General features: G+C 46.5%; 7 protein-coding genes across 7 annotated transcripts; 4 read left to right on the top strand and 3 right to left on the bottom strand.

Moving 5' to 3' along the window:
• Positions 1–146: 146 nt before the first annotated feature.
• On the top strand, positions 147–583 carry MGYG_00313 (hypothetical protein; the record flags this gene model as incomplete). Its single annotated transcript, XM_003176176.1, has 2 exons — positions 147–273; positions 372–583. 2 exons carry the CDS (start codon positions 147–149, stop codon positions 581–583), a joined length of 339 nt encoding a protein of 112 aa, XP_003176224.1.
• A 529-nt stretch (positions 584–1,112) lies between these two features.
• MGYG_00312 (mitochondrial cytochrome c oxidase assembly factor) lies at positions 1,113–1,514 on the bottom strand (the record flags this gene model as incomplete). The annotated part of the gene is made up of 2 exons (XM_003176175.1): positions 1,113–1,361; positions 1,461–1,514. 2 exons carry the CDS (start codon positions 1,512–1,514, stop codon positions 1,113–1,115), a joined length of 303 nt encoding a protein of 100 aa, XP_003176223.1.
• A 581-nt stretch (positions 1,515–2,095) lies between these two features.
• MGYG_00311 (malate dehydrogenase) lies at positions 2,096–3,163 on the top strand (the record flags this gene model as incomplete). The annotated part of the gene is made up of 1 exon (XM_003176174.1): positions 2,096–3,163. The coding sequence occupies one exon, from the start codon at positions 2,096–2,098 to the stop codon at positions 3,161–3,163; it is 1,068 nt and encodes a 355-aa protein (XP_003176222.1).
• A 92-nt stretch (positions 3,164–3,255) lies between these two features.
• Positions 3,256–4,126, bottom strand: MGYG_00310 (dolichyldiphosphatase; the record flags this gene model as incomplete). Its single annotated transcript, XM_003176173.1, has 3 exons — positions 3,256–3,752; positions 3,824–4,013; positions 4,073–4,126. The coding sequence occupies 3 exons, from the start codon at positions 4,124–4,126 to the stop codon at positions 3,256–3,258; spliced, it is 741 nt and encodes a 246-aa protein (XP_003176221.1).
• Positions 4,127–4,828: 702 nt separating this feature from the next.
• Positions 4,829–6,649, top strand: MGYG_00309 (hypothetical protein; the record flags this gene model as incomplete). Its single annotated transcript, XM_003176172.1, has 1 exon — positions 4,829–6,649. One exon carries the CDS (start codon positions 4,829–4,831, stop codon positions 6,647–6,649), a length of 1,821 nt encoding a protein of 606 aa, XP_003176220.1.
• An 882-nt stretch (positions 6,650–7,531) lies between these two features.
• MGYG_00308 (hypothetical protein) lies at positions 7,532–11,129 on the top strand (the record flags this gene model as incomplete). The annotated part of the gene is made up of 8 exons (XM_003176171.1): positions 7,532–8,400; positions 8,467–8,642; positions 8,715–8,803; positions 8,858–9,673; positions 9,725–9,843; positions 9,896–10,053; positions 10,105–10,234; positions 10,295–11,129. 8 exons carry the CDS (start codon positions 7,532–7,534, stop codon positions 11,127–11,129), a joined length of 3,192 nt encoding a protein of 1,063 aa, XP_003176219.1.
• Positions 11,130–11,611: 482 nt separating this feature from the next.
• Positions 11,612–14,471, bottom strand: MGYG_00307 (hypothetical protein; the record flags this gene model as incomplete). The annotated part of the gene is made up of 3 exons (XM_003176170.1): positions 11,612–13,208; positions 13,270–14,087; positions 14,349–14,471. The coding sequence occupies 3 exons, from the start codon at positions 14,469–14,471 to the stop codon at positions 11,612–11,614; spliced, it is 2,538 nt and encodes an 845-aa protein (XP_003176218.1).
• Positions 14,472–14,694: the final 223 nt, after the last annotated feature.

Raw genomic sequence — 14,694 nt, 5'->3', positions numbered from 1 at the left:
CAGCGATGCGCAGTTTCAGCAATTAAATCTTCAAGTTCTATTGCGTGACAGAATTATTCATCTCGTGCTAGACCAGCTTCTTACTGATTCCGAGCACCCCCTCAGCAAAGACATTCATCTCGAGAACACGCCCCTTTTCAACCACCATGTCACAAGGAACAACATCTCCAGGGGTTTTCATGTCCTTCTTCCGATGGCTCCGGCTAAAGAACTACCAGTATGAAGTGACATTCTCACTATACATGCTGACTCCCATAGAGAAAGTAGTTTTCAGTACGTTCAACCTTGAAGTCGCGTGCCTTTCCATATTCTCCGTTCAGATGCTTCCCTATCACCTTATCGGACGATTTGGCTAACACCGCGATATCTAGATACTATCCTTATCCTCTTCATTTCCATGCTTATCACCGCCGCCTACATTTACCTACCAGACCATGTCCTTTCTCTATACCGACATATTAACTATTACTGGGCTGGCCAGCCTGTCGCCGATCAGATCGCGTTACATGCGGCCAACATGAAGCTCTCTGCTGCTACCGCGAATGCCGCCGCTGCGACAGCCGAGGCGTTGAAGGAACTATAAATGTTATTTCATTTAGCGATAGATACGAGCCTACGGATTGATACTACCTTATACGTTTTAATTGCACCTCCGCGTGACTAATTTTCCTCCCCGGAACCCCTTTACATTTTTTGCTTCTCGTGGTGTTGAGCCTCTCGACATCAGCCGTTTATTATGAGTTATTATTAGCGGATATCAGGCGCATTTTGGGCTAAGATGTGACGCACTGCCTTACTTCTCTGTATATATTATTAATTGCTGAATAGCACTCTTTCTTTCAAGCACATCTCATAGCATCCTGAATTGGTGCTATCCTAATTTTACAGATGTAGCTTTGTGGTATTCTGAGATGAGATTTATATATGCAAATTGTCTCCCGCGCAGATTTTATGCTGTCGACATGAGTCGTTCAATCCCAAGCCCGAAGTATAGCTTATCCGTCCAATGTAACTCCCTATTACCGCCCAAAAACGCCCGCGAATGTACAAAAGGTTGTATGATACAATATGGAACAACACTAATCTGTTCATACGTAGGTGAACCCGTACAACTATTCCGCACTCGAGTTCGAGGTGGCCGAAACGTTTTCGAATTCCTTCTGGATTCTTTGCTTCTCCAGTAACCGTTTTGCTCTCTGTTCGTTCATCCGGGCCAATTCCTTGTCTATCTCGCCCTTGTCTGTAGGTATTTTATGGGAGTGCGCTGTAGTCGGCCAGAAGTCGGGGACGCTGAACCGTTCTTCCAAGTTGGTTCCAAAGTAGTACATCCACCCTATGGGGAATCCAATATAGAGGCCGAACTAGAACCAATACTCCATTAGCTTGGAACTTTGGAATATATTGCGCATGAACAGAGGAGTAAGATCTAACAGGGCGCAATAGGTAGTTTCTATACATACCTTGAAAACTTCCAAGTTCCCTCCCTGTAGCCTGCGAAGGATGTTGCTGAACATGTTGTCTGATTCTTAACTGCGGATTGAATGGGGTATGTGTACGTCAGGAGTATTAACCCAACACCTGGGTCTTGGATTCTGATTGAAATGCGACTGTGCCACGGTGCAGGCTATCTTGACTGTCGTGTCTCTTTCTTCTGCTTCCTTCGACTCTATCTTCGTCTTCTTCACAATTTCTTGAGTAGCCAATCAAGAGCTTGCTAAATCTCTGTTTACCTAATGACGCTAAAGGTAAATATTATTCCTAAATCCGGCTTACCTCATCATGACCTCCCAACAAAATCACGCTTATGTAATCTTAAGCCGGCCGAAAAACGCAGCGAAATGAACGTTTCTGTTGATTTTGAAGGGACGAAGAACTCCGCGAAAGTAAAACTGGCGAAAAGACAGTGGAGCATTGGGAGCAGCCAAAAGTCCGGCAGGCAGGAGAATATAAGAGCCCGTGAGTCAATGTAGATGTCTATAAAAGCTGCGGCTGCTGCCAGCTCAGTTGCATAATTTATGTTGTATTGTCACTTCTCCTTACCTTAACTCCCTATACTTCATCTACCTCATCACTAGACACACCAATATCAATCATCATGGCAGATCAAGAGAAGAAGAGAGTTACAGCCTCGGATGCTGAGGACTTTGTCCAAAGAGTGCTCGAGAAGAACGGCGTACCGTCATCAAACGCCTCTATAGTCGCCAAATGCCTCGTGGAAGCCGACCTCCGCGGTGTTGATACCCATGGCATAAACCGCATCCCATCCTACATGGAACGCATCCGTCAGGGCGTTCTGGACCCCAAAGCATCTCCGTCCTTGACCCAGGTTACTCCTGTTGTTGCCCGTATTGACGGACAAAATGCATTTGGTTTCATCTCTGCCACCATAGCCATGGATCGTGCGATTGGAATGGCCAAGGAGTTCGGCATCGGCATGGTCTCGGTACATAACTCGAACCATTTTGGCATGTCAGCCTCTTTTGTTAGACAAGCCGTTGATGCAAACATGATGAGCTTTGTTTTCACCAATTCCTCGCCTGCTCTACCCGTTTGGGGTGGAAAGGAGAAACTGATGGGTGTATCTCCAATTGCCTGTGGGGCGCCATCTGGCCCCAACTCGCCTCCTTTCATCCTAGACATGGCTCCTTCTGTCGCTGCTAGAGGGAAAATATACAAGGCTCATCGCAGAGGTGAGACTATTCCAGAAGGCTGGGCCCTGGATGCAAACGGCTCGCATACTACCGATCCTGCCGCTGCTCTTCAGGGAGTGATGTTGCCTATGGGAGGCCCCAAGGGCTCTGCCCTCTCTATCATGATGGATGTCTTCTCCGGCGTACTCTCAGGCTCTTCGTTTGCCGGACACGTCACTGGTCCATATGATCCGTCAAAACCAGCTGGTGTGGGACATTTCATCATGGCGCTGAAGCCTGACTTGTTTTTAAGTCTCGATGAATTCAAAGACAGAATGGACTACCTCTACAAGCGGGTTGTTAGCTGCGAGAAGATGCAGGGCGTGGATAGGATCTACTACCCTGGCGAGATTGAGATTATTACCTCGCAAGAAAGGGCGAGAGACGGTATTCCTTACGTTCAGGCGGAGATCGATGCTCTTAATAAAGAGGCGGACCTTGTAGGCGCTTGTCATATCGCTATTAAAGCGTAGTTGGTACATGGCTTTAGGTTCCTAAACCTGGGGAACATATATATTCACATTTAAAAAATATTTAATTCTAATCTATTGACCGGGCAATGCTGTCATTCTATGTGAGATGTTTTGCTACGCTGTTTTGCTGAGTTCCTAGTAGACTCTTTTTTGTCTCTAGTTTTGGATTCCTGTTGCATGTTTTCCCAGCGCTGCCAGCCACTCTCGGCTAGGTCTTCATGGGGGAGAAGGTCCCGAATTCTCAGGTATCTAACCGGCGGCAGACCTAAGCCCCATCCTAGCCAGCCGCTTTTCCGCAAAAAGCTTCCGATTCCAAACCAGGTAAATCCATAAACCACTCCGATGGCAGTTCCAGCCATCACTTGTTCTAGAGTATGATAGTTTAGATATATACGACTCAGAGCAACGGCCAGAGCACCCGCACAGGCCAGCGCGGATAGGCCAACACGTTCCACCATGCTAATGTAGCCAGACCGAATTGACGAGGAAGGGGTGTGTCGGACAAGCAAGAAGAGGGTGAAGAATATGGCGAAATATCCCATAAATTGAGAATGAGATGATGGCATCCCATATCCCTTTCCATTCATTTCTAACTCAAATTAATTAGTATGGCATTCGTATTAACTCCAGCCGTATGTGACTTGAGGAGGGCAGCCATACGGTTCGGTCTCTCTTGTTTAATCACCCTCTTCAATCCAAAATTCAGAACTTCACATGATAGCTGGCCAGCAAGCATAAAGATGATTTCTGCTTCCCGTGTGGCCCAGCATAGTGATACATATGAGATTATTAGGGCCTGCGGAACAAGTGCAAGAAAGGCGCAGAGGTAGGAGAGAGGGTCTTCCGGGTTCTACCCACAGGAATCAGTATAAACCTTGAATTCTTAAGATCAGACAGTGATTCACTTACATAGTTGACGTGTGTCAGTGACAGAGATGCCACAGGGATATAGTCTTCAACCATTGTCAGGTCAGGATATTCCCTGAGTGACCATAAAGCTGGAGGAGGTAACAGGCTGTAAAACCAGACAGAAACAAGATGCTGAATAAAACAAGCTAATCAGGTAAAAGTCTCATAATGAGAAGGTCATATGTACCTCTAGCTACCTATATAACAGGCAGATAAGCTGCTGGTGCGTTCGCCTGTAATGCACTTCTGGTAGTTATCCCCAGTTCCAGGCAGTGAAGCAGGCGGAGTGAAAGAAGAGGATGCCGCGGCTTAAGTTCAGGGTTTTTGGCTTCTGCTTATCGATAAGGACATGACAGAAGGTCCTCGGTGAGCCAAAATAGTTTAGCAGTCCAGCCAGTGACCAAAAAGTATTAAACAGACAAGCCGTCGCTGAGAAAAGAGCAGTGAAGAAGTCCCTTTTCTTTCAGTCATTTTCTCCTTGCCTCGCAGCAGATACGAAAGCACTCGCTTCGTACCGTTTTACGGCCATATTTGAGCAGAGATTCGTCACCTCAGCCCACCAGTTTCGGAGGGGCACAAAAAAAATTAAGGCTCGAGGTCCTTTTGAGGCTCTTATCGGGCATTATTCAGTATATCTCAGCTGCAGCCGGAGAGTCAGTCCGGGTTATACGACCCGATACTGTGGTTATTCTACTTACATTCTGACCCATCCAGTATAACTAACCACTCGAACATCAAGTTCATCAAGTCGGACCAATGGATGAGGATACCGATGACGAGAGAAGCCAGGAGCTTCACTCCATAGCGGCTATTTACCCCGAGATCGTTGTGGACTCTTCTACGCCGTTTAAAGCATCCCTTACTCTTCCAATATTACCAGTGAACCCTATAAAGGCCATCTTCCGAAAGCCCAGCACCGAGACCAGCACCCCCTGTCTGCCATCACCTCCTCCGTCGGCCGAACCTAGCGATGCCGAAATGGGAGAAAATGGTATAAATGGGGCACAAGAAGCTGAGGAGGCCGTGGATAACGAAGTCTACAACCTCACGCATCTGCCTCATCTTAACTTGGGGATCGAACTTCCGGAAGGCTATCCGGCCGAGAAACCGCCGGTATTTTCAATATCAACAGACCATAACTGGCTCCCTATCTCAAATATCAACAAATTAATCGAAGATGGAACAAGACTATGGGAGGAATCCGGAAATAATTTGGTCGTGTTCTCATACATCGATCACCTCCAAGTTGCGGCAGAGGAAGGCTTGGGTATAGGCAATGAGTCAAAGGATGTGGTGGTCTTCCCGCAGAGTTTGAAGATAAGCTTGCTCGATTTCGAAAATAAAGCTCGGAAGGAAGAGTTTGAACAAGAGACCTTTGAATGTGGAGTGTGTCTTGAACCAAAGAAGGGTAAGGTGTGCCATAGGATACAGCGGTGCCTTCATGTGTTTTGTGTCCAATGTTTGCAGGACTTTTATAACTCATGTATCAAGGATGGCGATGTTGACAATGTGAAATGTCTTTCTCCTGGGTGTGGAAAGGAGAAAGCTGATGGTAACCAGCCAGGTCCACGGAAAAAGCATGACCTGACTCTTCGTCCTGGAGAGCTGATACAAATACCCCTTCCGATCGAAACCGTGCAACGTTATGCGCGGCTTAAGAGGAAGAAGAAACTCGAGTCAGATAAGACGACGATTTATTGTCCCCGTCAGTGGTGTCAGGGTGCTGCCCGTTCAAAGAAGCATCCAAAACCGGTAGACCTGATTAACGATGAGGAAACCTCTGACGAGGAAGAGGATAATCGTGCCCCATTTGACCCACTAGGCGCACAGGAGCAATTACCACCAATGCCGGAGCGGTTGGCTGTCTGTGAGGATTGCTCCTATGCATTTTGCAGCGTTTGCAAAAAAGGTTGGCATGGCCCGACGAGTATATGCTTCCCTCGAAGAGAGATAGAGCTATCTGCGGAGGAAAAGGCATCCGAGGATTATCTCGACATATATACCTCGAGATGTCCCACTTGTGCTGCACGATGTCAAAAGTCGATGGGTTGCAATCATATGATATGCTTCCAGTGCAACACTCATTTCTGCTATCTGTGCTCCAGCTGGCTTTTTGCGAATAATCCGTACGCGCATTTCAACACTGAAAAGACATCTTGTTATATGAGACTGTGGGAGCTGGAAGGCGGCGACGGAGTGGGGGCTCCCCTCCACATCGAAGACCCAGACATTGTCAATGGAGAGATTGAGATGAGTGATGATGAAGACGATACCGGACACCCACTAGCTGTACCACCACCTGCACCGGTTCCTCCAAGAGCCGGACCCCGAAATCGTCGGCTGCCACCACTCGCAGAAGAAATCGGCCTAGCAAGACTGGGGTTGCGCGGCGGTGATGCAAATCGACGCCGTGCACAGCCACGACGGGGTGCTAATAACAATAATAACCAAAATGGAGCTGAAAACAATGATCAGGTGCCTCCCGAGCAGCTGCGAGGACTGCAACGGTTTTTATACCTCGTTCAGCATGATCAGGAAGATGAATGGGACAGTGATGAAATGGACGATGATTTTTGACGTTGATACTCACCTCCCTGCAGCCAGATGGTTATATTTATGACCACTGGTGGATTTTAATGACATATTTTGCAGAAAATTATATCTGCGCACGGTTTATCCACCACCCTTTCAAATTAATCCAAATCGGATGTGTTGGCCGTTCTTGGTAGGACGTCATGAACATAAGCATGACAACCATCTCACACCGTCCAGTACGCATATGGCCTAGGATCGGTATCAAGGACGCCCATACCGTGTATTTTTGTGTTTTTCTTTTGCATATACCCTTACTTTGCGGAATATTAAATATTTTGAGCGACTGAATGCTCTTCCAGCCTCCAAATACGGAGTAATCAGGTGAGATCAATCCTTCGTGGTAGGGTGCTTGATTTTCCCATTCTAACATAAAAGAGCAAAATAGGAAGGAAAAAAATCTCCCTTACCCAAAGTAACACCATTAAACCTGCATCTAGCGAGCGGATTGTTTATTCAATTGATGCCTTCCATGTAGCTGTTTGGTTATTTTATTAGTTTGCTCGATCTATAAATGAAAAGTAAAATTTTCGCGTCTTCAAAATAAACGTTTAAGGTTTCGCTATTTCTTTTTTCCGAAATTAGTCATCGTCGTTTTAACGACGCCCAATATCAAACCTTCGACCGCGACATGAAGCTTCCATATCTGAAATATCAGATAATACGTTTGCAATAGGGGATAGCTGAGCCGTGTGTAACTGAGCGATACAGCTTACGCAGTGTGGATACGCCTCTGTGCCCTGCTTAACTGATTAATGAGCACCTGATTGCGATACGGCTTCATGATAATCAGCTAACAAAGTAGGGGAAATTGGGTCTCAGTGACCTTTCAATCAGCCCTGATCATACCATCTAATTGTTCACAAAATGGAACCTCAAGAAAATACCGAGCAGGAAGGATCTGTGGAAGAGCCAATTATGCGCGCAGACGAAGTCGATAATATTGAAGTTGATATATCCACTTCCCCTGAAGAACAGGTGGCTACAGATGATGCTGTCTCAAATATAAAGATCTCTGAAGAAAGTGAAGCAAAAATCGATGAAGCGGGGGGACTTGGCGATGCATCAGTACTCCAGAGACTATCTCAACCTCCGGCTCGACCTGAATTACGGCGTGATCGTGTAGCACCGCCACCACCATTGCAACCACCACCGCCTGCCCCAGTACAGAACCCTGAAACCCAAACGGACTCAGTGAGCCTTGCTCAACTGCGTAAAATTGTCCAAGATCTTCCAAAATCTGATCTACCATCCTATGCCTTCAAATATGACGACTGCCAGCCATTCCCAGAGGAAATCAATGAATGGTTTAGTGACAGTGAGCCTGACAAACTTATGCTCCTGGGCTGCAAAACTACCTTTGAGCAGACGTGGTCATCCTTCCGTCACACTTTGCCTGAGTCTCCCGAAACTGAACCATCTTGGTTGAGTGCTAGTGACGAAGATAAGGAGGCGTTCATAGAAAGAATGATAGGACTGTTTACCAGCACCGATATTTTTTCGAGGATCGAAGCCCTGGAGAGTATTGCCTACACATTAACGGGTGCCTGGGTTTCTACGGCTGGAAAGGTAGCTGGGGATTACCCTTCTGATATTACCGATCACGACGCTGCCGAGACTCCTAAGGAACGATCTATGCAAATTCAATGGATGATTAAAAATGCCCATACATTTTTAGAATGCCAAGGTATTGAAGCTTTATTTGCCTATCTACAACGGTTTTTTAACAAGGATCAGTGAGTAGATCATCATACCTTTTTTTGGGATTTCAGTTTGAGTTTCTGACATTTGTGCGTTGCCAGAGCATTGGTACAGGAGGATATGAAAGCCTTTACAAATGAAAATGGCACGACAGCCTACGTTGCTACAAGGGATAGGGAGATTAATCTAATACTCACCTGCCTTTACATTGTTGTTGAGGTGGCACGAAGGGAAGAAAAGCTAGAATACTCTAGTCTAGAGTTGAGAGATGCATTTGGTAGGTGACAAATTCCCTAATTTTACATGCTTGGTCGTATTGAGTCAATCTTACTAACTTTGTTCAATATAGCGGCGCTAACCCCCAATTTACCCGCAACGCTTGCCGAAATTGTTGCACGACTTCGGTGGGATGATCCGTCCATCTTTCCATTAACGAGAGTAAGTCATACCCCTTCATCACATTATCAACTATGTTTTAACGGCCTTTGATAGATCCTTCTTCTCTTCTGGAAATCAATTCTTCTCCTATTCGGTGGCATCGAGCCATTGAAAAGAGCAAAAACTGTCTTGGAGCCTGTACACGTACCAACCGGTTCTGGACAAAATGAATCGTCAAATATCCCAACTCTTACTGCCTCTCCACTGGATTATCACTTATTCAGACAAGAAATCATATCTAAATACCCTGCCTATAATCCGCCACCACCGCTAGTCCCATTTGAGCTGGAGCACAATTCGGTTCTTCCTCCTCTTCCCACATCTTCAAGCCGCAATTCTTCCTCCGTTCTCTTTTCTGGAGTCGGATCTACTCTAGCGAGTAACAATGACTCTATCCTCCATCAATCCGTGCACATTGCCACGCCCGCCCCCTCCCCACCGCCATCCCCTGGGGGGCCGGGAAAGGTAGGCAAGAAGCAGAATTACCAAACAAATCAACATTTCCCATTTATGTACCCTCCGCTGGACGGGTCGAGTAATAATATCGGAGGCAAAGGATCTAGCGACCTTCAGGACAGCCTTGTTGGTAGGAGGTGGGAAGGCAGTGATGTTCCTGCGTCCATCATTGAGGCCGGCGAGTTATTCTCCAGCCGCATGAGGATGACGCGTGCATTGGAACAATTATGGGAAGAGCGAGAAGCATTCATGAAGTACGATCGTGGTTGGGATGAAAGAGCACCAAACGGTGGTTACCGAGGACCATCCGATGACACTGCATCGGAATCACAAGCCGAGCAAGAATTGAAACCTCGACGACAAACTGAAGATGAAGATGTTCAACGACGCTTAGATGAAGTCGAGAAATTTTACGTACGTGTACTCGCACAACAACTCCTGAATTGCTAGCCTAACATTGTCCAGGCCCACGCACTCCCAAATCTTCAATCTTTTGTGATTGTGGTACTTAAAGAACTTCTAACGAGTATCACTGCTATTGCGAGTAAAGCAAACGGCAACGATGATCTTGAGGGCAGAGCAGAGTATGTATTCTTTTCAATCACGCACTATTGCGTACTGACCACACTTTATCAGGAATGCATTGAATGGTCAAAAACAAATATCAAACAAGAACCGCGTTCTAGAGCCATTCCTATCTACAAAACAGCTGCAAGAAGCTAGGTCACGAGAGATCAGATTTGAAGCTATATCTGGAGCACTGGTCCTACTTTTAAAGTGGTTCAAACGATGCCGTATGTACACAAAAGTTGTCAAACACGTATCTATTTCTAACAGTTGGCTAGATATTCTAAAATTCGAGTATTTGTCGCAAATACTTCTCGACTCAAACTATATTCCTTTAATATTAAAAATGTTTATCCACCAGGAAGTTGATCATGCCGTCGCCCAGCCCCAGGACCCATTAATATCAAGGTAAAGGCCTAATGTTATTTCAGCTCTCTGTAAAACCATGTCTGCTAATGCAAGTTGCAGCTTCTTTCACTTCTGTCATGTTCATTCCGACCAGCCGCCCGAACCAATCCCCCCACTTGAGCCTACTGAAATTGCGGATGACAGCAGCGAAGATGAGGCAGCTCCGCCTCCGATACTTCGGCAGAGCCGTTCTAGAATATCCATGCTCGAAGAAGCATCCGCAAAATCAGCTGCAACTGAACAGAGCAAAGAGAATTCTAGGCTCCTTGAAGTCGACGAACTAGGGTTCCCAACGGCGCCGATTGAGCCTGGGCCTATTGCTACTTACTCCTTTCGAAACTTTTTCTCTGCCATCAACTTCCTGCATATCATGCACAAGATTACCCGCGACAAAGCCCACCGGTGTTTACTCCTTGTGCAATATAAATGTAGCGCTGTGCTACGGAAGGGTCTTAAGATCCCCGATCCCCACCTTCGTCTATACACCCTCAAATTGTTCAAGTCACAAGTACCTTACTGCGGCCGAAAATGGCGTTTAAGCCACATGAGGGTTATTACAGCGATCTACCTATACTGTCGCCCTGAGCTGCGGGATGATTGGCTTGCCGGCGGTGACGTCGATGCTGAAGTTGAGGAGTCGCTACCAATGGAGCAAGCGCTAAGAGGATTAACCCACTGGTGGCATGTTAGGCAGTACAAGGATGTCTTGTCCACCGAGACTGGGAAGCCATTGGTAGAGGAGGAGCGAGATTTTTTCACACGAGAACTGGAGAAAATTGGATGGGGATGGTTTGGAGAAGAGCTAACTAATGGTGCTGATGACGATGGGGAATTCGTACCTCATATTGGAGGAGGCCCTGAATTAGAGAAAGCCATTCAGATGGAAGCTTGGTAATATGATATGCACCTAGTACAGGTCGCCTCTAAGCAGCGTATGAGTTTATGGCTACTGATGTTTTATTTGCACGAGGTCTTTTTTCATCATAGAACTTAATTCACCGTAACAACCACTGCGAAGAGGATTCGCCTGGCTTTGGTATGTAAAGATATAGCAATTTGCTCTAACTTAACTTGTACCTAATCTCAGGGATGAATATTTTAAGACAGTGATGTCAGCAATCTATAGTAATAATAGTATTTCACATTCGCTCGCTGGCTCCATTCAACGAATCAGGAAAAGAAAAGAAGGAAAGAAAGAAAAGAAAAGAAAAGAGAGAAAAGAAAGCCATCTCAACTTCCAAATGGTATATTCATATGTGCTGTCAACTAACCATTCTCGTTAATCGCACATATCTCACCGTGAACAAGAATGCTGTGTTAAAACCCAGCTGGTTTAATTATTGTTTCCGTTAGCAAATTCCATTGTTGATAAACAACCTAGGGCCTGAGAATAAATGGCTCATTCTTATCGTATGCCATCTGCGCTTCTGGTCCCCTAAGCTCTTTCGGCCAGTCATAGTAGAGCTCATAATGCAGGATTGTGTGATCACAATATGTTAAGAAGAGACGATAGCGACGGGAGTATTCAATGCCATGCCACTTTTCTTTCTTCGCTCCACCAAGCGGTAATTGAGATGGGAATTTCCCAGACAAGCCTGGTTTAAGGTATTCACTCCCAGCGGAATACGGCAGAGTACTGTGGACTTCCTGGCCATCGGCATCATTCAATCCGGAATATGTATCTCCATAGTCATCTGAAGGAGATTCTGGGGGTATTAAATGTGGTACAACCGGGCTAGCAGCAATTCCAAGTAGTGGGCAAAGTGGACGAAGGCGGTTGCGTTCTTGACTTGCAAGTGGTAGTATACGGTCCATTCTGAATACCTTTCCTTTATTGGGGACCTCGGTAAGACCAAGCACTGCAACTCTGCCTTTCTGAGAGGCCGCAATAACAACACCCAGCTCAGGTATTTGAAGAGCCATGTTGAACCGATCCGTAGCTTCGATGAACTGTACAGGATTGGTTACAACTTGTGACAGAGCAGCTCGGAAAATGACGGAAGGCCCATTAGAAAAGGGACCAGGAAGCATTCGAATATGAGACTCAGAGAAATGGAGAATTTGGAAGTCATAGAAGACATTGGAAGTTGGACGGTCAGCTCTGAGAGATCCTCCCCTACCGTTTGTCTTGGCTGCCGTATTAGATTCGGGGTTCGCAGCTTCATTCATGCGGGAGTCGGAGTGCTCATCCAATTCATCTAGGTTACTCAGTTCAGACAAATCCCCATCGGGTGAGTTATCAGCACTATTGTCTCCATCTGCATCATGGTCCATATCAATATCCGCATCGCTCACAGTGACATGGCTGTTGCTGGTACCAAGAGCCGGGGCAACTTCCTCGTCATCCTCCTCTCCCTCCTCTCCCTCATCTTCCTCCTCTTCCTCCTCTTCCTCCTCTTCCTCCTCTTCCTCCTCTTCCTCCTCTTCCTCCTCTTCCTCCTCTTCCTCCTCTTCCTCATCCTCCTCGTCTTCCTCGTCCTCATCAAAGGCCTCGTCACTCTCTTCATCAGACTCATTCAGAACAGGGCCATTGGATATAGCGTGAATAAGGATATTGGAATAGTTATGGACAGCTACGGGGGGGATATTTTGCGGACTTCCTTGTGGTCCGGTTGTAGAAGTAGGGCGATCACTGGGCCTTTCCGTTTTAGCCGGAGGCGTCTTTATATGAGGAACGGGATCGTAACGCTCAATGCGATCTTCATCATCTTCGTCTGAACCATCAGAGTGAGTAAGCGGGAAGAGTTCATCGGGTGGGGGTCCTTGATTCCGACGAGGATTGACGGGAGTTGGTGAGGAGAGGACATTATAGTACTGAGTAGCGTCATGGACTTTGCTGGCTAAAAAGCTCAGGTCGTAAGGGGCATCCTTGTCTGGGTACTTATGTGGAGGGCCACCGCAAGCTTCAAAAAGGTCCTCTTTCATGCGAAAAGATCTTGGATCTACGGCCAGAACATTCCAGCCTCGCTGTCGGCTACCAATTCTCATAAATATTAGACAATTTCGATGCGGACCCTCACTAATGATTAACTTACTCGTCAAATAGGTCATCATACTGTTGGTCATCATCACCTGCGTAAAAGTCCCAATAATTAACAGGGCGAAAGCGTTCCCAAATCTTCCATACGAGAAGTTTGTTGTTGATATCCGTGCTAACTAGCCAGTCTCCGTGTGGGTCTAGGTCACAATTCAGGAACGAGACATTGGGTATATTTGTAGAATGCCCTGACAATGAGAGCCGTATGTTCTGAGAACGTCGGCGTTGTCGTGACCAGCTTCGTAGCTTTAAGAATTCTGAAGGTTGGGTAATATGAACCCAGTCATTATTATGAACCTTTGGGTGCGTTGCGCTGGAGGAAGACGAGCCCTCCCGGGTTGAATGGGAAATGTCTGTGTTATCCACCAGGGCAAAAGCAAAAATGCTTATGGTTGTGGTATTTGAGCTCACAGCTATCATCCTCGCAAATTTATGAATTGCCAAAGCCCAGGCACTTTGTGTAACCCACTCACTGAAAAAGCATTCTACTCCATTGCCTACCTGGACTGGGTCAATATCTCCAGCCCTGCGGTTTTCAATACACTGGAAGATGCGTTCAGTTCTATAAGCGGCTATATTTCCAGAGTCGGTAGCCAGGAGTAAAATTTCATCAGAGCCAAGGTCCCCAACAGTTATCTGGTTGATAGCATGAGGGTTGTTAGGTGCAATGTAGCCCGGAGCATCAGGCCTTGCCATTTTTGGGTTCAAGATAAGGACCGGTCGTGATCCAATAATTTGTCCGCAACTTGGCTGAAACACGTATATTCGACTAGAGTAAGCAACAAAATAAAGATTCTGTCTCTGAGAGAGGGCAGTCTACAAGAGAAGGTGCCACATAGTTAATTGGATGTACACCGAATAATCCCAAAGGTGTCGGGACTCACTAGATTGTTCCGCCATGTCGCAATAGGGGGTGAAGGGCCAGTCCGTCTGATATAAAAACTCAGTCAGTCGTCGGGGGGTGGGGAAAGGCTAGGGATTCCTGGAGCGATAGAGGGGAGTAACATACGGAAACTGCAGGCTTGAGTTAGCGATATCGTCTTACAGCATAAAAGGAGGGACATTTTCAAAGCATACGCGCGTATCTCCCCGTTCAACACCGTGTGGCTCCACGGTGATCCCATGGTCGGCATGTTCATCAACAACTTCTACCCAGACTGGGTTGCCTGCACCACTATCGCTCGGAGAATTCTGATCCATGTTGTACAGTCAGGCCATGCATTTGGGTATATCAAAATTAAATCATCGGCACTGTTGTGTGAAGCTCGAGCCTGCTGAAGCGCTGAGATAAGTAAATATGCGTGAGATCTGGCGCTGTCTCAGAGACGAAGCAACCATTCTCGGTGGAGGCGAACAAATATGGTGGGGTTTTTTGTAGTTTCTGGGAAGAACCAAAACAAGAACCAGGGTCAAGTTGCAGACA

The sequence above is a fragment of the Nannizzia gypsea genome, genomic scaffold, assembly GCF_000150975.2.
Source record: "Nannizzia gypsea CBS 118893 supercont1.1 genomic scaffold, whole genome shotgun sequence".
Taxonomy (NCBI): Eukaryota; Fungi; Ascomycota; class Eurotiomycetes; order Onygenales; family Arthrodermataceae; genus Nannizzia; species Nannizzia gypsea.
The sequence above is the reverse complement of the archived record's forward strand: the minus strand, read 5'-3'. Positions and strand labels throughout refer to the sequence as shown.